Genomic DNA, 25,350 nt, shown 5'->3' with positions numbered 1-25,350 from the left:
TCTACTGGCTAACGTGCAATCATTGGAAAATAAAATTGATGACCTACGATTTAAGATTATCCTTCCAATGGGACATTAAAAACTGTAATATCATATGTTTCACCGAGTCGTGGCTAAACGACTACACAGATATTATAGAGCTGGCGGGATTTTCCATGCACCGGCAGAACAGAGAAGAAGCTACGTCTGGTAAGACGAGAGGTGGGGGTATGTGTCTATTTGTCAATAATAGCTGGGTTGCGATGTCTAATATTAAAGAAGCCTCGAGGTATTGCTCGCCTGAGGTAAGCTCAGACCACACTATCTACCAAGAGAATTCTCATCTATATTATTCGTAGCCGCCTATTTACCACCACAGACCGATGCTGGCACTAAGACCGTGCTCAAACAACTCTATAAGGCCATAAGCGAACAAGAAAATGCTCATCCAGAATCGGTGCTCCTAGTGGCCGGGGACTTTAATGCAGGCAAACTTCAATCAGTTTTACCAAATTTTTACCAGCATGTCACGTGCAACCAGAGTAAAAAAAAACTTTACTGCATACAAATCTCTCCCCCGCCCTCCATTTGGCAAATCTGACCATAATTCTATCTTCCTGATTGCTGCTTACAAGCAAAAACTAAAGCAGGAAGTTCAATGGCATTGAAGAGTATACCACCTCAGTCACCGGCTTCATCAATAAGTGCATCATCGTCCCCACAGTGATTGTACGTACATATCCCAACCAGAAGCCATAGATTACAGGCAACATCCGCATCGAGCTAAAGGCTAGAGCTGTTGCTTTCAAGGAGCGGGACACTAATCCGGACACTTATAAGAAATCCCGCTATGCCCTCAGACGAACCATCAAACAAGCAAAGCGTCAATACAGAATAATGAATCCTACTACACCGGCTCTGACGCTCGTCGTATGTGGCAGGACTTGAAAACTATTATGGACTACAAAGGGAAACCCAGACGCGATCTGCCCAGTGACGCGAGCCTACCAGACAAGCTAAATGCCTTTTATGCTCGCTTCGAGGCAAGCAACACTGAAGCATGCACGAGAGCACCACCTGTTCTGGATGACTGTGTGATAATGCTCTCGGTAGCCGATGTGAGCAAGACCTTTAAACAGGTCAACATTCACAAAGCCGCTGGGCCAGACTAATTACGAGGATGTTTACTCAAAGCTTGCGTGGACCAACTGGCAATTGTCTTCACTGACATTTTCAACCTCTCCCTGAACAGGGAGATACCTACGTGTTTCATGCAGACCACCATAGTCCCTGTGCCCAAGGAAGCGAAGGTAACCTGCCTAAATGATTACCGCCCCATAGCACTCACGTCGGTAGTCATGAAGTGCTTTGAAAGGCTGGTCATGGCTCACATCAACAGCATCCTCCCGGATACCCTAGACCCACTCCAATTCGCATACCGCAGCAACAGATCCACAGATGACACAATCTCAATCGCACTCCACACTGCCCTTTCCCACCTGGACAAAAGGAACACCTATGTGATAATGCTGTTCATTGACTACAGCTCAGGGCTCAATACCATAGTGTCCATGAAGCTCCTCACTAAGCTAAGGACCATTGAACTAAAGACCTACCTCTGCAACTGGATCCTGGACTTCCTGATGGGCCGCCCCCAGGTGGTATGGGTAGGCAACAACCCGTGTGCCATGCTGATCCTCAACACTGGGGCCCCTCAGGGGTGTGTACTTAGTCTCCTCCTGTACTCCTTGTTCACCCACGACTGCACGGCCAAACAAGACTCCAAAACCATCATTAAGTTTGCTGACTACAAAACAGTGGTAGGCCTGATTACTGACAATGATGAGACAGCCTATAGGGAGGTCAGAGAACTGCCAGTGTGATGCCAGGACAACATCCTTTTCCTCATTGTGAGAAAGACAAAGGAGCTGATCGTGGACTGCAGGAAAAGTAGGATCGAACAGGCCCCCATTAACATCGACGGGGCTATAGTGGAGCGCGTCGAGAGTTTCAAGTTCCTTGGTGTCCATATCACCAATGAACGATCATGGTCCAAACACAAAAAGATAGTTGTGAAGAGGGCATGACAAAACCTTTTCCCCCTCAGTAGACTGAAAAGATTTGGCATGGGTCCCCAGATCCTCGACAGCTGCACCATCGATAGCATCCTGACCGGTTGCATCACCACCTGGTATGGCAAGTACTCGGCATCTGACCGTACGGTGCCACAGAGAGTAGTTGGTACAGCCCAGCACATCACTGGGACCAAGCTTCCTGCCATCCAGGACCTATATAATAGGCGGTGTCATAAGGAAAGCCCATAAAATTGTCAAAGACTCCAGTCGCCCAAGTCATAGACTGTTTAATCTGCTACTGCACGGTAAGCGGTACTGGAGCGCCAAGTCTAGAACCAAAAGACTCCTTCACAGCTTCTACCCTCAAGCCATAAGACTGCTGAACAGTTAATCAAATTGCCACTGGACTATTTAAGTAGTCGCTCCTTAAGTTTTGTACACTGCTGCTACTCGCTGTTTATTATCTATGCATAGTCACTTTACCCCTACCTACATGTAGAAATGACCTCAACTAACCCGTTACCCCGCACACTGACTCTGTACTTTTAGTTTTTTATTCCAAAAATTCCTTTTGTTTATTTGGGAGAGAAAAAATCGTAACTCTTCTTGAACTGCACTGTTGGTTAAGGGCTTGTAAGTAAGCATTTCACGGTAAGGTCTACACTTGTAAAATGGCGCCAGAGGAGATGGCAGATGTTTTACTTATACGCCCCTAACCGATTGTGCTTTCTTTGTTTGTTTATTTGTGTTGTTTGTAACTTATTTTTTTATATAATGTTGCCAATACCGTCTCTTATGAACTACAATAACTTCTGGACATCAGGACTGCAATTACTCACCACGGATTAGCAGAATCCTTCTTTTCCTTTAATGAGTCTGACAAGCCCGACGCGAACGATATACAGCTTTCTCGGGAGCAGGCTCAGATCCACGTGATTTGCGTGAAGAGGAGGCGGAGAAAAAGGGTCCGGAGGGTGGGCTGCCTTCTGAAAATGCATAGGCGATCGAATAAAGCCCCGAATAAACAGCAGCGTCTGGTAAGACAAGGGGCGGCGGACTATGTATGTTTTGTAAATAACAGCTGGTGCACGATATCTAAGGAAGTCTCGAGCTATTGCTCGCCTGAGGTAGACCACACTATCTACCTAGAGAGTAGTAGTAGCCGCTCCTAGTAGCCGGGGACTTTAATGCATGGAAACTTAAATCCATTTTACCAAATTTTTAGCAGCATGTTTAATGTGCAGCCCGAGGGAAAAAAACTCTGAACCAACTTTACTCCACACAGAGAGACGCATGCAAAGCGCTCCCTCGCCCTCCATTTGGCAAATTTTACCATAATTCTGTCCTCCTGATTCTTGCTTACAAGAAAAAATTTAAGCAGGAAGCACCAGTGACTCGATCACTAAAAAAAGTTGTCAGATGTTATGCTATGCTATGCTACAGGACTGTTTTCTAGCACAGACTGGAATATGTTCTGGGATTCACCACATCAGTCATTGGCTTCATCAATAAGTTCATCGATGACATAGTCCCCACAGTGACCGTACGTACATACCCCAACCAGAAGCCATGGATTACAGGCGACATAATTTGCATACCGCCCCAACAGATCCACAGATGATGCAATCTCTATTGCACTCCACACTGCCCTTTCCCACCTGGGCAAAAGGAACACCTATGTGAGAATGCTATTCATTGACTACAGCTCAGCGTTCAACACCGTAGTACCCTCAAAACTCATCACTAAGCTAAGGACCCTGGGCCTAAACACCTCCCTCTGCAACTGGATCCTGGACTTCCGGACGTGCCGCCCCCAGGTGGTAAGGGTAGGTAACAATACATCCACCACGCTGATCCTCAACACGGGGGCCCCTCCGGGGTGTGTGCTCTGTCCCCTCCTGTACTCCCTGTTCACTCATGACTGCACGGCCAGGCACGACGCCAATACCATCATTAAGTATGCCGATGACACAACAGTGGAAGGCCTGATCACCGACAACTACGAGACCGCTATAGGGAGGTCAGAGACCTGGCCGTGTGGTGCCAGGACAACAACCTCTCCCTCAACGTGATCAAGACAAAGGAGATGATTGTGGACTACAGGAAAAAGAGGACCGAGAACGCCCCCATTCTCATCAACGTGGCTGCAGTGGAGCAGGTTGGGAGCTTCAAGTTCCTTGGTGTCCACATCACCAACAAACTAACATGGTTCAAGCACACCAAGACAGTCGTGAAGAGGGCACGGCAAAACCTATGCCCCCTCAGGAGACTGAAAAGATTTTGCATGGGTCCTCAGATCCTCAAAAGGTTCTACATTTGCACCATCGAGAGCATCCTGACTGGTTGCATCACTGCTTGGTATTTCAACTGCTCTGCCTCCGACCGCAAGGCACTATAGAGGATAGTGTGAACAGTCCAGTACATCCCTGAGGCCAAACTTCCTGTCATCCAGGACCTCTATACCAGGCGGTGTCAGAGGAATGTCCTAAGAATTGTCAGACTCCAGCCACCCTAGCCATAGACGGTTCTCTCTGCTACCGCATGGAAAGCGGTACTGGAGCGCCACGTCTAGGTCCAAGAAGCTTCTAAACAGCTTCTACCCCCAAGCCATAAGACTCCTGAACACCTAATCAAAAAGCTCCTCAGGCTATTTGCATTGCCTCCCCCTTTTACACCGCTGTTACCCTCTGTTGTTGTCATCTATGTATAGTCACTTTAATAACTCTACCTTCATGTACATATTACCTCAACTAACCGGTGCCCCTGCACATTGACTCTGTATCGGTACCCGCCTGTATATATTTTCACTATCGTTATTTTACTGCTGCTCTTTAATTACTTGTTACTTTTATTTCTTATTCTTATCAGTATTTTTTTTAAACTGCATTGTTGGTTTGGGGCTCGTAAGTAAGCATTTCACTGTAAGGTCTACACCTGTTGTATTCGGCGCATGTGACTAATACCATTTGGTTTGATTTGTAGTATTTGGTGCATGTGGCATATAAAGTTTGATTTGATTTTGGATGATCACCCCACCCAGGGTGGAGTCTAGATTCAGTCAATCTGAAGAACAGTTACCATTACCACACAGGCCTTTTGTGTCTATCCTTCAAAATTCAGAGGCTACATCCCAAATGGTACCCTATTCCCTATATAGTGCACTTCTTTTGACCAGGACCCAATGGGTGCCATTTGAGACACAGCCAAAGGAGTTTTCAGATGTTGTCCATTGTTCTTCGCAGTTTTTTCCCAGGCCATTGTAACTTTCTCCATCTATCTCTCCACCAGACACCCCTCCATGTGCTCCAGACCAGTTTCTGTGTGGTAACGGCCGCTGTATTGGCCAGAGGAAGGTCTGTAATGAGGTCAGCGACTGTGGAGATGGGACTGATGAACACCCTCACCAGGACTGCCGTGAGTTATGTCTGACTGTATAAGGGGAAGGGTGTGGGGTGGGTGTGCCATGTGTGTTTGGGGACTTATTCGGAAACTTCTGTAAGGCTCCACATCATAACATCTCTCTAACAATCTCTAACAAGTGTGTGTGTTTGAGAGTAGGCCCGCGGTCCAGCGAAGGCAACTGTAACCTGAATAACGGAGGCTGTTCTCAGAAGTGTCAGATGGCCAGAGGTCTGGTACAGTGTACCTGTCATACTGGCTACAGACTGATGGAGGACGGCAGGGCCTGCCAGGGTGAGACTGTGTGTGTGTGCTTGTGATGAGAGACTGAAACAATTGTATGTATATGAGCTCTGCGGATTTTATAATGAGTTGATTTAAAACGTATATATTTGAGGTGTTTACACACGCCGCATCGTCATATATTATCTTACCCCTCCCCCACCCACCCACCCACCTGTCTATGTGGACCGTTCCCAGATGTGGATGAGTGTGCAGAGGAGGGCTACTGCAGCCAGGGCTGTACCAACACAGAGGGAGGGTTCCAGTGCTGGTGTGTGCAGGGCTATGAGCTGAGGCCTGACAAGCGCAGCTGCAAGGCGCTGGGTGAGTTCACTCACAATCTTTCAATTTAAGACCTTTGGCTTCAACATGTGGAGGGATTGTGAGCGCCTGGGGAAGTTGTTTACCTAAACATGTTTTGCCTGCATGGAATTAAAACCATTTTCCCTACTCTGCCCTGGTTAGTGGGTGACCCATATGCGTCATAGTTGTGTTTAAAACATGCAAACATCTTTCATCTGCATTTAATTGTAACCGTATCCCTTGCTTAGCTTTGGGGAGTTGGACTGTGGCTGAGGTTAGCTCATGGTTTAAGGTCAGAAAAGCAAGTGCTTGGTCGCATCCCAAATGCCACCATATATCTTACAGTAGTTTACTATAAAGCAATAGGGTGCCATTTAAAACACAGGCCTGGTCTGTACTAGATTTAGATATGGTTCTGGAGCTAGGGTCCACTACATTGCCAATACAGCACCCCTCAAATCTGGTGTCTATCACTAGTGAACCCCGGTCAAGCATCTCTGCTTGGGTTCCAGTGGCCAGGGGATGTACTTGACTGACTGACTAATATTAATGTTGGGTCTTATTGAAAGTGATGGCTGGAGTTTCCTGCAAGAGCTGAGTTTTTCTGCCTCTTCCACTCTCCCTTGCACTCCACACCCTCTCCTCTCTCTCCCTCTTTCTCTCACTCTCTTAACCCCTCATTTTGCTTGTCACTACCCTCCCTCCCTCCTCTCTATACCCTACTCTGTACCCCTCCATTAGGTCCTGAGCCAGTGCTGCTGTTTGCGAACCGTATAGACATCCGCCAGGTGTTGCCCCACCGGTCAGAGTACACTCTGCTGCTGAACAACCTGGAAAATGCCATCGCTCTGGACTTCCACCACGACCAGGAGCTGGTCTTCTGGTCGGATGTCACGCTCGACCGCATCATGAAGGCCAACCTGAACGGGAGCAACGTGGAGGAAGTGGTTTCCACTGGCTTAGAGAGTCCAGGTATGCACATGACCACGTTATGGTCTAACTGGTCAAAACACACGGTAGCATGCATAGCAGGTGGTTTCCACCAGCATGGGTACAATCACAGGTGGTCATGCTACATTCTGTGCACTCACAATTATGTAAAGGAAAGCCCAGTTATAACCTACGACCACACATGGTTTTACTACAGTCAGAACATGTATCAACATAGAATGTACAGCACTGCAACGGTCATAATGCAAGGTTTAAGACAAATGACGAGTCAACACAATCTGGCCATGCTGATGAAGACAAATGGATGGCATTTTCTTATACAAAAAAGGTCAAATAGAGGGGGGGGCATATATTTGTTCTGTGTAACTTGTACAAGTGTGTGGTGTGAAATGGAAATGTGTTTTTTTGGCATATCCCACTCCCCCTGAGACACCCTCAGAGAGTGGGGTCACGGCCAGGAATCAGCTATTATTGACGGCAACCCTGGAGCAATTAGGGTTAATGGAGCAATTAGTGTTAAGTGCCTTGCTCAAGGGCAGATCAACAGATGTTTCACCTAGTCGGCTCAGGAATTCGAACTACCAATATTTTGGTTACTGGCCCAACGCTCTAACCTCTAGGCTACCTGCCGCTCTCTAATCCCAAATTTGAATTTAGCCTCTACACTTTTACCCAAAGTTTGCCCCAAACCATAACCCCTAGATAATAACTAGATTGCTCAACAGCTCTAATTATTTTGCCACATTTTAAAATTACCATCTGTTGACTTCCTGGGTTGTGTTTATTAGGGCATGCAACATAACACGTTTTAAAACTTTTGCAACGGAAACAAAAAAATTGTGTTTTTAATTGGACAAGTCAAGACAGTCCCTCCGTTTCAGTCCGTTTTCCTCTGTTTGGTACCTAATGAACATGACCCTGGTCTCTCCCTCTAGGTGGTCTGGCTATAGACTGGATCCATGACAAGCTATACTGGACTGACTCAGGGACGTCCCGTATTGAGGTGGCCAATCTGGATGGAACCCACCGCAAGGTCCTCCTATGGCAGAGCATGGAGAAACCCCGAGCCATCGCACTGCACCCTATAGAGGGGTAAGTAGGATCTCTCTCTTTCTCCTCTCTCTTCTCTATCCCTACCTGCCAACCTGCACGCATTTTGTGTACCATATATGCAATTTCAGGTCAAAGTACGCTGGTACAAAAAAATTCTCGAAAATACACCAAAATAGACTTCTAGTGAGCACTTTGTGGTTTTTAACTCAACCGTCTGAAGTTGGAGCTGAACCATCATAGGACTCGGACGAGGAGAAAAAATCTCTAGCTTTCCGCTCCGGCCTTCCCCGCCCCCCGTAGTCGTAGTACTATTTTCCTCCCTGCAGCTGGTTGGCAGCTCTCCACTTCGTCTGTTGATACCACTGATGTGTGAGGTAAATGGAGAACGAACTGTTTGCCAAATACGTTTTCCAAAATTGTATGCGTTAGTTAAGCACATGACCAATATTATTTCTTAGATAGCTTATTAACTAAGGCGTCAATACAAAATGGGTAGTTAGCTAAAAATTAAGAAGCCAGTTTACATTTCCACTAGAGTTTCCACATTAAGACACCTATGAATTAGAATGATCATTACCCCTAAATTTAACCTATAAAATGTTGAAAGTGTCATTGAGACCACCTGAATTTAATTTAGGATCACACACTAGACTACTTTGTTGGCTGCATTATTTAATATAATTTAAGGTTTCTGTAAATGGCAGTTACAGGTTAAAAAAAAGAAGCTAAATGCTCCAATTTCCTTCTCCAACTTCACAACTTCCAGACCTCTCTCCTACTCAAACGTAGGCCTACATCAGCATGACCAAGTCAGAAATGCCTAGGGAGAGCCCTGATTGTACATTTAAAGTGGCAATATGTAACTTTTTGGGCAACCTGACCAAATTCACATAGAGATGTGAGTTATAGATCTATCATTCTACTTGAAGGCAAGTCTAAGAAGCGGTATATCTTTTCTATGTGTGCTATTTCTATGCTTCCCGTTCTTAAGTCTTATTTTTGCGTCTTTTACCTTCGGCGATGTACACCAGCTTCAAACAGCTGAAACAACAATATTTGTGATTATGGAAAATATATTTCACAGCGGTTTAGGTGGTACAATGATTCTCTACGCTATACTAGCTTATTTTGTCACATAAACTGAAATTAGGTGAACTATTAGAATTTTAGCAACCAGGAAATGGTGGAGCGATTTATGCGTAGTGCAACTTTAAATGTATTTCTAGTTAGCTACTGAAGAGCAGCCAATTACCAAGTACCCATAGCAGTCTATAGCCTACCATTCCTACTGAGCCGGTTAGGCTAAAAAAGGTGCATTTGCCTATGATTTGAGCAGTGTGAGTGACGCACAAAATTCTTCAGGGTTGGCAGGTCTGAATTTGTTTCCTTGCTTATGAAATGCTCTGCTTGTTGCAGTAGCAGCCTTGAGTTTTCATGTTGATGGAAAATAAACCAGGGACTTTATCTTGGGATTAGATGCTAGACTCTGGCACTTTATATCTGGAACAACTATTTAACATAAGATAGAGCAGATTTCACTTTTATCTCGGCCTTACAGTACCACAAGTGGAAATTCAATTTTTTTTCAACAAAGAGCTTACCCATGATGATGCACAACAATTGAAGTCAATAAGTCATAATTTTAGTCAAAGTATGATATTGTGGGGGATGCCGTGTGTTTCCCCTATTATATGATGTGCTAATACACCTGAAAAGTTCTTCGTCTTAAAGTCGCAACTGAGCCAAACAGCTTTTCGCTGTAGCCTACACTTGAGCCATGGATCAAATTAAATTAGGCGGTGCAAACTTTTTTACTAGAAAATTAACATAATCCATTGCTTATTTTGTAATTGTTTCGCTTATTTATTACAGTACCAATCAAAAGTTTGGACACACCTACTCATTCCAGGTGTTTTTAAATGTTTTGCTATTTTCTACATTGTAGAATAATAGTGAAGATATCAAAACTATGAAATAACACATGGAGTCACATAGTAACCAAAAAAGTGTTGAACAAATCAAAATCTATTTTATATTTGAGATTCTTCAAAGTAGCCACCCTTTGCCTTTATGACAGCTTTGCACACTCTTGGCATTCTCTCATCCAGCTTCATGAGGTAGTCACCTGGAATGCATTTCAATTAACATATGTGCCTTGATAAAAGTTAATTTGTGGAATTTCTTTCCTTCTTAATGTGTTTGAGCCAATCAGTTGTGAGATCTTGCATGGAGCCCCAGACCGAGGGTGATTGACCGTCATCTTGAACTTCTTCCATTTTCTAATAATTGCGCCAACAGTTGTTGCCTTCTCACCAAGCTGCTTGCCTATTGTCCTGTAGCCCATCCCAGCCTTGTGCAGGTCTACAATTTTATCCCTGATGTCCTTACACAGCTCTCTAGTCTTGGCCATTGTGGAAAGGTTGGAGTCTGTTTGATTGAGTGTGTGGACAGGTGTCTTTTATACAGGTAACGAGTTCAAACAGGTGCAGTTATTACACGTAATGAGTGGAGAACAGGAGGGCTTCTTAAAAAAAACTAACAGGTCTGTGAGAGCCAGAATTCTTACTGGTTGGTAGGTGATCAAATACTTATGTCATGCAATAAAATGCAAATTAATTACTTAATTGAGAGGATGATTGGTAAATTGGCTACCAATGCTGAGAGCCAAGGAATATAGATGATTAAAAGAGGAAACGGGATGGCGAACGTGTCGGTAACCTTCATCAGTTCCGTTTTAAAGTTATTCAAATGGCTGACGTGAAACAGCTGACATCAGTAGTATTTGATAACACAACTATGAATGACATAGGTTCAAATAGTATATATTTTCTTTTAAATACTTTGAACATAGTTTTATAAGCCTGCATGGAGTGACAGATGGGCGGGGTTTGCACTTATGGGACTACTGCATTGGTTCCATTGCTCCAGGAAAACTTGATATAGCGCAGCTAAATTATTTAAAAGAAAACAAGTACTATTTGATCCCAGGTCTGAATGGTGTTTGTCCTATAATTTGTGACCTACCTTTTTGTTGGACAATGACAACCTAACCCTAAGTTTCCCTGACTTTTTCCACCCCATCAGTAAGATCTACTGGACGGACTGGGGTAACACTCCTCGTATCGAGTATGCCAACATGGATGGCTCCAACCGCCGCGTCATCGCCGACACCCACTTGTTCTGGCCCAACGGGCTGACCATCGACTACGCCGGGCACCGTATGTACTGGGTTGACGCCAAGCATCACGTCATCGAAAGAGCTGACCTTGACGGACGGAACCGTAAAGCCGTCATCAGCCAAGGTAAAGACACCATTGAACCAAACATAGACACACACACACAGGCCATGTTCGAAATTGTTCTTGGCTACAGCTTAATAAAAGTGTATACTGCGTACTAATCATATATTGTTTCGTAAAAACATATGCAGTAAGCAATAAATATCAACATACTAGGCTCATTCATACTGCCGAAGCGGCACCTAATGTGCAATTGGGTTGTTACCCGCCATTCATACACACACACACTCTCACAAATCCAATCAAACTTTATTTGTAAAATGCGCCGAATAAAACAGGTGTAGACCTTACCGTGAAATGCTTACTTACAAGCCCTTAACCAGTTCAAGAAAGAATTAAGAAAATATTTACCAAATAAACTAAAATAATAAAATGCAACTCGATAATGAGGCTATGTACAGGGTGGAGAGGGTTGAGAGTTTCAAGTTCCTTGGTGTCCACATCACCAACGAACTGTCATGGTCCAAACACACCAAAACAGTCGTGAATAGGGCAAGAGAACAACTTTTCCCCCTCAGGAGACTGAAAAGATTTGGCATGGGTCCCCAGATCCTCAAACAGTTCTACAGCTGCACTATCAAGAGCATCCTGACCAGTTGCATTCCCGCCTGGTATGGCAACTGCTCGGCATCTGACCGTAAGGCGCTACAGAGGGTAGTGCGTACGGCCCAGTACATCACTGGGGCCAAGCTTCCTGCCATCCAGGACCTATATACTAGGCGGTGTCAGAGGAAAGCCCATTTAAATTGTCAAAGACTCCAGTCACCCAAGTCATAGACTGCTCTCTCTGCTACCGCACAGTAAGCGGTACCGGAGTGCCAAGTCTAGGAACAAAAGGCACCTTAACAACTTCTATCCCCAAGCCATAAGACTGATGAACAATTAATCAAATGACCCCCCCCCCCCCCTATTTGTTTTTACATTGCTGCTACTCTCTGTTTATTATCTATGCATAGTCACTTTACACCTACCTATATGAACAAATTACCTCGACTAACCTGTACCCCCGCACATTGACTCGGTACCTTTCCACTACAGCCCTGTCGATGTTAATGGGGGCCTGTTCGGCCCGTCTTTTCCTGTAGTCCACGATCAGCTCTTTGTCTTGCTCACATTGAGGGAGAGGTTGTTGTCCTGGCACCACACTGCCAGGTCTCTGACGACAGATGACAAGTGCCTGGAATAGGACCTGCGACACTTCCTGTGTGAGGAAAGGTCATACTCTACGGATACTCTACGGTAGAGCATGAACCTGCAGGAGCAAGTCACTTCTTTGACGTTTGCAGGAAACAACAGGATGTTGTCCAGAGTCACGCCAAAGTTCTTTGCACTCTTGAAGGGGGACAAAGTGGAGTTGTCAACTGTGATGGAGAGGTTTTGGAGCAACATGCCTTCACCGGGAGGAAGAGTAGCTCCATTTTGTTGAGTTTGAGGTGGTGGGCCAACGTCCAAGCTGAGATCTCTGCCAGACACGCATAGATGCGTGTCGCCACCTGGGTGTCAGAAGGGGGGTAAGGGAAGAGTATTTGAGTGTCATCCGCATAACAATGATAGGAGAGACCATGTGAGGATATGAGTAAGCCAAGTGACTTGGTGTATAGAGAAAAGAGGAGAGGGCCGAGAGCTGAGCCCTGCGGGAAACCAGAAGTGAGAACACTTGGTGCAGAAACAGATCCTCTCCACGCCACCTGGTAGGAGCGACTTGCCAGGTGGGATGCAATCCAGGAGTGTGCAGAGGCTGAGACGTCCAACCATGAGAGGTTGGGAAGGAGGATCTGATGGTTCACAGTGTCAAAGGCAGCGGGTAGATCTAGGAGAATTTGAACAGAGAAGAGAGAGTCAGCTTTGGCAGAGAGCCTGTGACACAGAGGAGAGGGATCTCAGTTAAATGGGCCATCTTGAAGCCTGACTGGTTAGGGTCAGGAAGATCGTTCTGAAAGAGATAACAAGAGAGTTGGTCAGAGACAGCACGCTCAAGTGTTTTGGAGACAGAAGAAAGAAGAGATACCGGTCTGTAGTTCGAAGTCAGAGTGGTCAAGTGTTGGTTTCTTAAGGAGGGAAGCGACTGGCCATTTTGAAGTCAGAGGGGATGCAGCCAGTGTTCAAGGATGAGTTGATGAGGGAAGTGGTGAATGGGAGAATATCTCCAGAGATGGTCTGGAGAAGGGAGGAGGGGATCGGTTCAAGTGGGCAGGTTGTTGGGCGGCCAGATATCATTAGTCGCAGGATTTCATCTGGAGAGAGGCGAGAAAGAGGTCAAGGTCTAAGGATCCTTGGGCTCATGAATGAGGAGAGGACGTCGTCAGCCTTTTGTTTTCAAAGTGGTGACAAAGTTGTTTGCAAAGAGGATTACGGAGGTTGGAGACGTGTTTCCCTGGGTTGGAGGCAGAAGCTTGAATGATAGTGATAGAAAGTGGCCTTAGCAGCTGATACAGAAACGAGAAAGTATAGCAGAGTAGGGCGGGCACAATAATCATATAATCGTGTAACTGGCAATTATGAACAATAACTGAACTAAAAAACATAAATCGTCATCATTGTGGATAAAATCTTTACAGCCCTGAACAACAATGAATACGCTCTTGGCATATTTTTTTTATTTATCCAAAGTGTTTGACACGGTTGATCATGAAATATTACTTTCTAAATTGCGTTATTACTGTTTTCATGATTATACATATAATTGGCTATATAGTTAAGTTTATGATAGAGAACAATTTGTTTATGCATAGAGCTGTGCATCTACCAGGGCCAAAATATCCTGTGGCGCGCCACATGGTTCAATAATTAGACCTGTTATTTCTAATCTATGTCAATGAACTTGCTGCTGTGTTTTCTACTGTACTTCCCATTTTATTTGGTGATGATACCAATTTGATTTTATCACACAATAATTTTTTCTCACTAATTAATGAAGTCATATTTTCTGAATGGTTCCAGATAAACAAATTATCTTTAAATGTAAAAAAAAATCTAAGTTTATTGTATTCACTAGTAAGAATATTACATATTGTAAAAAATAAAAATAAATAAATAAATAAATAAAAAAAAATGTGTGTGAATTAAATGGAACCCGTCACATCCACTAAATTCTAATTGATGAAAGTTATCCTGGAAAGATCATATTCAATTTGTCCGATGCAAAGTGATAAAATCTGTTGGTATCACCAGAAAGATTATTGACTTGGCTCATCAGGCTAGCTTCCTAACTTTATACAATAGATTCGATTAATTTACCCATATCTTATTCATGTCATATTGTCTGGGCCAGTACATATGCCTCCTACCCAATGTTCCCTCAAATTTGTTTCGGCACTGAGCACAAACTTGAAAGTCTGCTGAGCGCATTCTTGAAAGTTGGGAAAATGTTGTGCAACGTCCTGCACACGATTAGTGTGAACACTGAGGTTGTACCCACTTTAAGTTACAGTTTTAAAGTAGGCTACTGTGGCTATTTGATCATAATGTAGACCTACCTGAATGGCCCACCTTAAAAAACAATAGAGAAAACGCACCCCATAACATTTTAACATGGAAATAGCTGTTCTATCATTCAGCCTACAGTAGCAGCCAATGTGTCGTGTTCAATGCCTACATTCCATGAGACTTTTGGAGAAAAAAAAAACATGCAGGGCTTGACATTAACCTGCTTATCCACTTGTCCTTCAGACAAGGTGACAGAAAGTGTTTGATGGAAGAAACCACTCTACAAAATAAAATTCATTATTATTCCCATAGCATTATTATAGAGAATCAGACAAATTATGCTACGTTCTGCCTATTGGGTACTTATCTTATTCAAGACCGTCTCAAAATACAACACTTCCCCTTTAAAACATAAAAAAGCTCTTTACCTGACTAGAGGGTTAGAAATGCACACACTTTGTGCTCTTGTTGGAAGCAACCACTCCCAAATTGTTGTTTAGAAATTAGCTATAATTGGGGTAATAACTCACTCACTAGCAAAGAATATGAACAAATGTGAACATGTGGCTACATGCAGCTCTAACTGATCTCAAAACAAGCGCATCTACTCATGACCACTTATACTGTAGCCTAAACAAAGTCCAGTTCAAAGTGAATTGCACAGATCCGTATTTGGCAATGGCTATTTGCATATAGGCCTACTGCAGCTCTGATTGGTTATGGCACACTGGTCTGTGTAGAGTATGAACCTGAGTCTTGCCTGTCAATGCAGTAGAATCCTACTCCAATGCGCTCTGCCTACAAGAAAATCTCTTGCACAGTTAGTTTTGTATACGAAATCTTGCGTAGATCGTTTTATTTCAGTATATTACATTGAAAGTGGCTAATATTGCATAGATTTGATAACAATTCCCACAGTAGAGCGATGTTGAATTGAAGTTGAATCTCGTGCTTCTCTGCACAGGCTCATATTTCTTCTGCGCCCACGCAGACACGCAGCTTAGAGGGAACATTGCTCCTACCTACACAAATGACTCATCTGCACCTTTGTTAAAATACTCTTGTATATTTACGACATTAATGTACGGCAATTATGCACTTTTATCTGCAAATAGTCATACCTCCCAGACAGTTTACCTAAAGCCTTCAATGGATTCTTCCAGGTTAATTCTAAAATCCATCTATATAACGCAAGACACTGCAATAACCTTCACCCTCCCCACTGCCACACCTCACATAGTAAATTCTCTATTAGATATAGAGGTACCATACTCTGGGATTCTTATCTTCACATTGCCAAAACATCATCATCCCTCGATAACTAACTTCAAGTAAAGACTGGGGGTCAGCCTGATGAACCAAACTACTTAGTCATCTCCTCCATTTAGCTTAACTCTCACACACTCACATGCACACACACATTTAAACAAAACAAATATATGTATATTTTTTTTCATGATTACTGATCAATTAATTTATACATTTCTAATTAGTTTTAACAAACCTTATTTTTTTAAAGTTATGTATTGTATATAGTTTTTTTTGTGGTGGTTTTCATATTGTCACGAACCGGCTCAAAGCCCGTAATAAAAGGGAGACAACGTGGGGAAAAGGAGTAACAATATATATATTTATTAACTAAAGTAACTAAGTATAATATACAATGGTGTGTGTAATCAGTAATCAGTAGTGTAAGTGAGTGTTTTGCATGCATGAATGTGATAATGCAGGGTGTTGAAAGATGCTAAAACAAACAACCAAAAAAACACCAAGAAACACAAACAAATCTATCAAGGTGTCTGCCTGGAGAGAGTCTGCCCATGAATGGGGAAGTGGTGTATTTATCCTGGGAGACACCGGGCCCAGGTGTCTCCCATGTAGCTAACGACCCTCCCAACTCCGCCCACCGTCATCCTAATAAGGAAACAAGAACAAAGAGAGAATACGGCAGACAGAGTGGGAGGGTCGTCACAATATAAGCCCTTGAAGATCCAACCACACCAGCACACACACAACAATACAGATTTTTTTTTTTTTTTGTCTATCACTTGTTATCTTTAGTGGAAATAAATAAATACAAAAATAAATGAGCAATCAGACATTTCAAACAGCAATGATATAGATGAGGAAAACTAGTGCTCCTTTGTCATACCTTGTGGAATTAATCAATGCCATATTTCCATTAAATTGTACAAAAAAACAGCACACTCACATCCACACAGCAATGAATGCATAAATATTGTGACTTGGAACCAAGGGTGTGGGTGTTTGTGCGTGCGAGAGTGTTTGTGTGCGCTAGTGTGTGTGTGAAAGACCGTGGGAGATATGACATTATGACAAGTGCAGATCAGTGTTCGGTGGATCATCACCACTCCCGACACACTTCACCCATCACCCTTCCCCCCGGTCTGCTGATTGGGCCTAGTGTTGCTGGCTCACCCGATCTGGAAATCAAAGCTGAGCTGCCCTCTGTTTATGGGGAGAGCGGGAGCCATGAGCTTCCAAATGGCACCATATCGGTCGTAACAAAGGGAGACAGGAGTGGAGGTCCTCCTCAGTGTCCATCTAAAAACAGAGGCGATATATAGGTATGTTTGCTTGTTGTCACAACCTGCTCCTGTATCGCTTAGTTAGCAACGCCAAGGACTGTAGGTTAGATTCTCGCTGGGGTCATTCATACAAAAGATGTATGCAGGCATGACTGTAAGTTGCTGGTTAAAAGCGTCTGCTAAATGACATATACACTCGCCGACCAGTTTATTAGGTTCAGTGTGGCCGTGGCTTGTTCTATTAAGCATGCAGGCATATGGGCATCGAGGCTAGGGCTGACCCCATTTAGTCGACTGGTCGGTTGTTTCGTCGATAGGTTTTTGTCGACCAAGATTTTTTTAGTCAAGCAGTAGCAAATATATAGAGTGGGGAGAACAAGTATTTGATACACTGCCGATTTTGCAAGTTTTCCTACTTACAAAGCATGTAGAGGTCTGTAATTTTTATCATAGGTACATTTCAACTGTGAGAGATGGAATCTAAAACAAACATCTAGAAAATCATATTGTATGATTTTTAAGTAATTAATTTGCATTTTATTGCATGACATAAGTATTTGATCACCTACCAACCAGTAAGAATTCCGGCTCTCACAGACCTGTTAGTTTTTCTTTAAGAAGCCCTCCTGTTCTCCACTCATTACCTGTATTAACTGCACCTGTTTGAACTCGTTACCTGTATAAAAGACACCTGTCCACACACTCAATCAACAGACTCCAACCTCTCCACAATGGCCAAGACCAGAGAGCTGTGTAAGGACATCAGGGATAAAATTGTAGACCTGCACAAGGTGAGAAGGCAAAAACTGTTGGCGCAATTATTAGAAAATGGAAGAAGTTCAAGATGACGGTCAATCACCCTCGGTCTGGGGCTCCATGCAAGATCTCACCTCGTGGGGCATCAATGATCATGAGGAAGGTGAGGGATCAGCCCAGAACTACACGGCAGGACCTGGTCAATGACCTGAAGAGAGCTGGGACCACAGTCTCAAAGAAAACCATTAGTAACACACTACGCCGTCATGGATTAAAATCCTGCAGCGCACGCAAGGTCCCCCTGCTCAAGCCAGCGCATGTCCAGGCCCGTCTGAAGTTTGCCAATGACCATCTGGATGATCGAGAGGAGGAATGGGAGAAGGTCATGTGGTCTGATGAGACAAAAATAGAGCTTTTTGGTCTAAACTCCACTCTCCGTGTTTTGAGGAAGAAGAAGGATGAGTACAACCCCAAGAACACCATCCCAACCGTGAAGCATGGAGGTGGAAACATCATTCTTTGGTATGCTTTTCTGCAAAGGGGACAGGACGACTGCACCGTATTGAGGGGAGGATGGATGAGGTCATGTATTGCGAGATCTTGTCCAACAACCTCCTTCCCTCAGTAAGAGCATTGAAGATGGGTCGTGGCTGGGTCTTCCAGCATGACAACGACCCGAAACACACAGCCAGGGCATCTAAGGAGTGGCTCCGTAAGAAGCATCTCAAGGTCCTGGAGTGGCCTAGCCAGTCTCCAGACCTGAACCCAATAGAACATCTTTGGAGGGAGCTGAAAGTCCGTATTGCCCAGCGACAGCCCCGAAACCTGAAGGATCTGGAGAAGGTCTGTATGGAGGAGTGGGCCAAAATCCCTGCTGCAGTGTGTGCAAACCTGGTCAAGAACTACAGGAAACATATGATCTCTGTAATTGCAAACAAAGGTTTCTGTACCAAATATTAAGTTCTGCTTTTCTGATGTATCAAATACTTATGTCATGCAATAAAATGCAAATGAATTACTTAAAAATCATACAATGTGAAAAAAAATTACAGACCTCTACATGCTTTGTAAGTAGGAAAACCTGCAAAATCGGCAGTGTATCAAATACTTGTTCTCCCCACTGTATATATTTCTGATGGAACATGTAACGGATGTGAAATGGCTAGCTAGTTAGCGGTGGTGCGCGCTAATAGCGTTTCAATCGGTGACGTCACTCGCTTTGAGACCTTGAAGTAGTGGATCCCCTTGCTCTGCAAGGGCCGCGGCCTTTGTGGAGCGATGGGTAACAACGCTTCGTGGTTGACTGTTGTTGATGTGTGCAGAGGGTCCCTGGTTCGCGCCCGGGTATGGCGAGGGGACGGACGTAAAGTTAAACTGTTACATTGATGCTGTTGACCCGGATCACTGGTTGCTGCGGAAAAGGAGGAGGTCAAAAGGGAGGTGAATGTAACCGATGGGTAGCGGTGGTGCGCGCTAGCATCCTTTCAGTCGGTGACGTCACTCGCTTTGAGACCTTGAAGTAGTGGTTCCCCTTGCTCTGCAAGGGCCGCGGCCTTTGTGGAGCGATGGGTGACGATGCTTCGTGGGTGTAAGTTGTTGATGTGTGCAGAGGGTCTCTGGTTCGCGATCGGGGCGAGGGGACGGACGTAATGTTATACTGTTACACACACAAGACACCTGTCTGATTTTTGCATGTCTCAGTTGGCTAATCATGATGGCACACCAGTATCACATTTACCGTTAATTCCCATAATTTCTAATCTACAATGTTTGTTTGGTTAAGGTAATTTCTGTTAATGCATTCAATATATTATAATTACAGTATTTTACTATTCTCATTGTCTGAGTGGACACGCTGTTTGCGGACTGGAAAACCTAGGCTACACTTGTGAGGAACAAGTTTTGGTATATTTACGTAATTTCCGAGTTGTCAATTTATTCATTGCATTTTATTTGTAAGGCTCCAGTCAATGTTGAGTAAGGACGCAGTTCTGATTATGCATAGACGTAGGCCTAGGCTACCTGGCCTGCACACAAATGTAGTCCTATAAATGTGCCCATTTGGGGATCTGATAGTATTTCTGATTATCTTAACTCACCACCACTGTGGATCTTCTCAAGGTATTTTTTCTTCACCTCAAACAGCAAGTAAACAAAGTCCGTTTTTACATCCATTGAGAATTACAATAGTTCCTCAACGTAGCCTATTTAAAAAATATTTCAAGCTCTCTTTCGATAACCACTCCATTCTCTACTTGTTGTGAAAGGGGGAAAGAATGTCATGCTCTGATCCGGTGGAAATGTCATAAAATAGGCCTACCACAAAGGTCATCTCTAAGCGAAGGACCCTGTGACTAAACACCTCCCTCTGCAACTGGATCCAGGACTTCCTGACGGGCCTCACCACAGGTGGTAAGGGTAGGAAACAACACATCTGCTAGGCTGATCCTCAACACTGGGGCCTCTCAGGGGTGCGTGCTTAGTCCCCTCCTGTACTCCCTATTCACCCACGACTGCGTGGCCAATCACGACTCCAACAGCATCATTAAGTTTGCTGATGACACAACAGTGGTAGGCCTGATCACCGACAACAATGAGACAGCCTATACGGTGGAGGTCAGAGACAACAACAACTCCCTCAATGTGAGCAAGACAAAGGAGCTGATCGTGGACTATAAGAAAAAGAGGTGCTAACAGGCCACCATTAACATCGACAGGGCTGTAGTGGAGAGGGTTGAGAGTTTCAAGTTCCTTGGTGTCCACATCACCAACAAACTATCATGGTCCAAACACACCAAGACAGTTGTGAAGAGGGCACGACAACAGGAGACTGAAAAGATTTGGCATGGGTCTCCAGATCCTCAAAAAGTTCTACAGCTGCACCATCGAGAGCATCCTGACCAGTTGCATCACTCTCTGCTATGGCCACTGCTCTGCATCTGACCGTAAGGCGCTACAGAGGGTAGTTCGTGCGGCCCAGTACATCACTGGGGCCAAGCGTCTTGACATCCAGGACCTATATACTAGGGGGTGTAAGAGGAAGCGCCAAAAAATGTGTCAAAGACTCCAGTCACCCAATTCATAGACTATTCTCTCTGCTACCACAGAGCAAGCAGTACCGAGTGCCAAGTCTAGGAGCAAAGGGCTCCTTGTCTACAGCTTCTACCCCCAAGCCATAACACTGCTGAACAGTTAATCAAATGGCCACCCGTACTATTTACACAGCTGCTTGCTGTTTATTATCTATGCATAGTCACTTTACAAATTACCTCGACTAACCTGTTCCCTCGCACATTGTCTCGGTAAGGTCTACACCTGTTGTATTCGGCACATTAGACAAATCAAATGTGATTTGATTTGATTAATTATCCCTTGTTTTCTACCTGCAGGCTGCAATATTTTTGGGCTTTATGTAGGATATTTGTATATAGTTGGCAATGGCAATAGAATTTACTTTTAGAATTTTGATCAACCACATGATAATGATTTTGAGATACGAAGACTTTATTATAAATTAAATGAAACTGTTCCATGAAAATGTGCATTTGAAAATCGTAACTGGCACGCAGATCGGTTCGAAATGGTAAGATAAATTGGCACTCCCAATGGAAATAGTTACCTACCCCTGTTGTAGCCTACTACTGGCAACTTCAGGAGCTTAATGGCAGAATCTGCAGATGCCAGCAGTAGCTGAAGGAGGAGGGTCGGGAACAGTTTTTTTTTCTGGTTATGCTATCTTGATCTCTTGTTCCCTCTTGAGTCATTTTTCTGTTTTAATTATTTAATCACGTTAGAACGTTAGAATAGGAAAAATGAGTGACCTAAGCAACTTTGAGCGTGGTATGATCGTCGGTGCAAGACGCGCTGGATCCAGTATCTCAGAAACAGCCACCCTCCTGGGCATTTCACGCTCGACAGTGTCTAGAGTTTACTGAGAATGGTGCAACAAACAAAAAACTTCCGTCAAACAGCTTGTGATGAGAGCGGTCGAAGGAGAATGGCAATAATCGTGCAAGCTAACAGGCGAGCCACAAACTGACAAATAATGGTGCAGTACAACAGTGGTGTGCAGAACGGCATCACGGAACGCACAACTCGTCGATCCTTGTCATGGATGGGCTATTAGAGCGAACAACCACACCTGGTTCAACTCCTATCAGCTAAAAACAAGAAGAAGTGGCTTTAGTGGAGGGGAGAATAGAAGGAATGTCTTTTAGGAGAGGAAAAGGAGGGTTACCCACTGCCCTGTGTGAGTGTTTGATTAGAGGAGGAGGGGTGCGTGAGGGGTGATAGGGGGAGGAGGTCAGGTGTAGAGGGTACCTGTCCAGCCCTGTGTGAGCAGCCTTTATTGATGTGTGCTCTCGGGATAAAAACCTGTAATTGGCCCTGTACCTCCACTAGGCCCTCTGTTTGCTCAGACAACAGGAAGAACAAATGGGACGTGTGCCTGTCTGTGCCTGTGTGTGTGTGCCTGTGTGTGTGTGCCTGTGTGTGTTTGTGCCTGTGTGTGTGTGCACGCATGCATACTTTTTTGTGTGCATGTGCGCATCTGTGTGTGTGTGTGGTCGTTTGAGAAACATTTGGAGACATGCCAGTCCTTTGTCATGGTATCTGGTGAGTGATGTGGGTGACACCCTTATCCTCTGAGCACACCTGTGCACCTTCGGGGGCGAGGTGGGGGTGTGCAGTAAATGAGACAATAGGAGAGGGGGTATAGCGAGGGATGTTGTGGGGACAGAGAGGGATGGAAATGTGGGCTTTTTTGGAGGGGGGGGGTGAAAAGTAGGAAGGGGAGAGACAGAGAAGGACACACTAGAGCAAGTGAGGGAGATAATGAGAAGAGTGGGGACAGAGAGGGGAGAGGTTACATGTGGGTGGAGGGTAGACCCCCATGGAAGATTCCCTGTTGCCTTACAGCTGCTGGCCCAGCTGTCCCTTAGAAAAGAGAGAGTAGGCCCACATACCACCAGTGTGCCTGCTAGCTGCCCTTGAAAGAGAGAGGAGAGCGTCAACCCAACTCTGACTCCCCTTCACACTCATGTCTAACCATGTGTCTCCTTGAAGATAACATCAGTAATACACACACCAAGTATCGTCTTACACACACCTGGAGACCTAAAGAAAAAGATAGACAGATGGAGAAACAGGAGAGAGAGAGAAAAATTCCAATGTTTCCCTGAAGCTAATGTTATTTAGTTTTTTTTCTGAGGGGTATGATACTTTAAGTATGTATCTGAGTATTGGTTTACATTAAGAGTTAGGTAATATCTTCTCCTCTCTCCCCAGGTTTGGTCTTAAACCACTCTTCATTTATACCCCACTGTAAAATCCTGGTATAAAATACTAGACCTGTGTAAGACCTTTATGGCAGCAAGCTCACCACAAACTGTGCACCACCAACAGAAATAAACAAGGGGGAAAATGATGTTCTTTCCATCCATCAGTTGAGCGTATTCAGCACTCTCTGATGTTCTCTGTGCTTCGCCAAAAATGTAGGCAATCTGGCCAATAGGGCCACTTCAGCTGGGCTAATGAATGAATAGAGGGACAATGGTATGGAAGTGTTCCACATATGTTCTCCACCAAAGACTGTGGCCCTATTTACATGACCAAATTATTGTTCCCTTCCTTTCTTTGATCAATCCCTCCCTCCTTTCTTCAAGTAGTCAAACAGGGACTTGTTCTCAGAAGAAATCTATAGAGCTAGCACTTAACTCCCAAAGCTTATGTCATTAGCGAGTGGCTAATGAGAAACAGGCTAACTCCAACCGGCTCTGATTAAGGCTGAATACAATAGGGGGACACAATTGAAAAGACAACAACATTAACTCGTCCTCATTTGATGGTGTGAGGAATCAGATCTTGTCCAACTTTGTGCTATTTTACTTTGAAGATAAGTGTCCCTTTACTCCAGATTGGTTTTATTTGGTGTTTTGTTTTAGTTTGTGGAGGAACTGTTTCGGGATTTGTGTGTGGCTGTGTGTTGGTTTAGTTGCTGATCCAATGGCTGCTTGTTGTTTGAAATCACGTAACCCCCCCTCATTCTATACCACTTGGTCTAACTCCTTTAAAGGGTCAACGAGAATGATCCAATGTTGTTCTTGTGTTTCAGTAATAAAGACGACATATGCTTCTTTAAATACATATATTTGTCTCTCTCTCTCTGTCTTTCTCTCTCTCTCTCTCTCTCTGTCTTAACTCTCTCTCCATCAAGGCTTGCCCCATCCATTTGCCATCACCGTATTTGAGGATAGCCTTTACTGGACAGACTGGCACACCAAGAGCATCAACAGTGCCAACAAGTTCACGGGCAAGAACCAGGAGATCATCAGAAACAAGCTTCACTTCCCAATGGATATACACACACTGCACCCGCAGAGACAGCCCGCAGGTCAGTCAGACACAAACGCACATCCAATCTAATACACACACATGCTCCTTCGTGCACATACGAACGCGCTCACACACACATATACACACCACCCACAGATGCACTCTGTTAGTCAGTAACACACCTGCACACTCACTCACAGAGTGCTTCTAACCTCTCCCCCCTCCCCTCTTCTCCAGGTGGGCGTAACCGATGTGGGACCAACAACGGGGGCTGCAGCCACCTCTGTCTCCCTGGCAACAAGACCTATACCTGCGACTGCCCCACGGGCTTCAAGAAAGTGGACCAGCATAACTGTGCCCTGAGTGAGTATACTTACTTGCCTACAAGAACACACTACACTCTAGGTAGAATGCTAGAAGATTTGTTGACATTTCAATGTGATTATTTAGAGTTGTAAATATTTATGTGTTCATTTAGGCATTGCTTTATTCTAAATATAAACTCAATGTTTGCTAAGTACATTTTCAGTCCAGTTGACTAATGTTAAAGGGCAACTCCACCACTTTTAAACCTTATTTTCATTATCCCCAGCACAATACCAGTGTCTGCATATGTGAAGACGGCATATTTTAGCGTTTTATAGAAGTCACAGAGTAGCATTTTTTTTTTTTTTTAGGACCTTTCTTCTTATCTAGCTGTTTTTACATACGTAGACACTGGTTTGGTGCTGGATATAATGAATATGAGGTTGAAAGGTGGCAGAATTGCCCTTTAATAGCATGTGTTAGTTTAGTTAGGTTCCAATTGTCCACACTAGAATGACCAATACATTGCTTAATCCTAAGGGGTACGCTAGTGTGGATAATTGGAACAGAGCCTTGGTGTATGTTGTTGTATTGTGTGTTGTGATGACCCTGTTGTTAAACCTAGAGAACTGACAGAAG

The 25,350-nt window shown here is 44.2% G+C and overlaps 1 protein-coding gene across 3 annotated transcripts in view; it reads left to right on the top strand.

Annotated features, from left to right (window-relative positions):
* LOC129854014 (low-density lipoprotein receptor-related protein 4-like) overlaps window positions 1-25,350 on the top strand; it is a 221,259-nt gene that overhangs the window by 153,102 nt on the left and 42,807 nt on the right. For all 3 annotated transcript variants that reach the window (XM_055920608.1, XM_055920607.1, XM_055920609.1), the window contains exons 9-16: window positions 5,343-5,468; window positions 5,613-5,747; window positions 5,934-6,059; window positions 6,780-7,010; window positions 7,925-8,081; window positions 11,127-11,344; window positions 24,287-24,463; window positions 24,643-24,768. In XM_055920608.1, coding sequence (XP_055776583.1) covers window positions 5,343-5,468; window positions 5,613-5,747; window positions 5,934-6,059; window positions 6,780-7,010; window positions 7,925-8,081; window positions 11,127-11,344; window positions 24,287-24,463; window positions 24,643-24,768 — 1,296 coding nt within the window. The remainder of the gene's footprint in view (window positions 1-5,342; window positions 5,469-5,612; window positions 5,748-5,933; window positions 6,060-6,779; window positions 7,011-7,924; window positions 8,082-11,126; window positions 11,345-24,286; window positions 24,464-24,642; window positions 24,769-25,350) is intronic.

Source organism: Salvelinus fontinalis, chromosome 4, assembly GCF_029448725.1.
Source record: "Salvelinus fontinalis isolate EN_2023a chromosome 4, ASM2944872v1, whole genome shotgun sequence".
In the NCBI taxonomy this organism is placed as follows: Eukaryota; Metazoa; Chordata; class Actinopteri; order Salmoniformes; family Salmonidae; genus Salvelinus; species Salvelinus fontinalis.
Note: the sequence above shows the minus strand (reverse complement) of the source record. Positions and strands in the feature narration are given on the sequence as shown.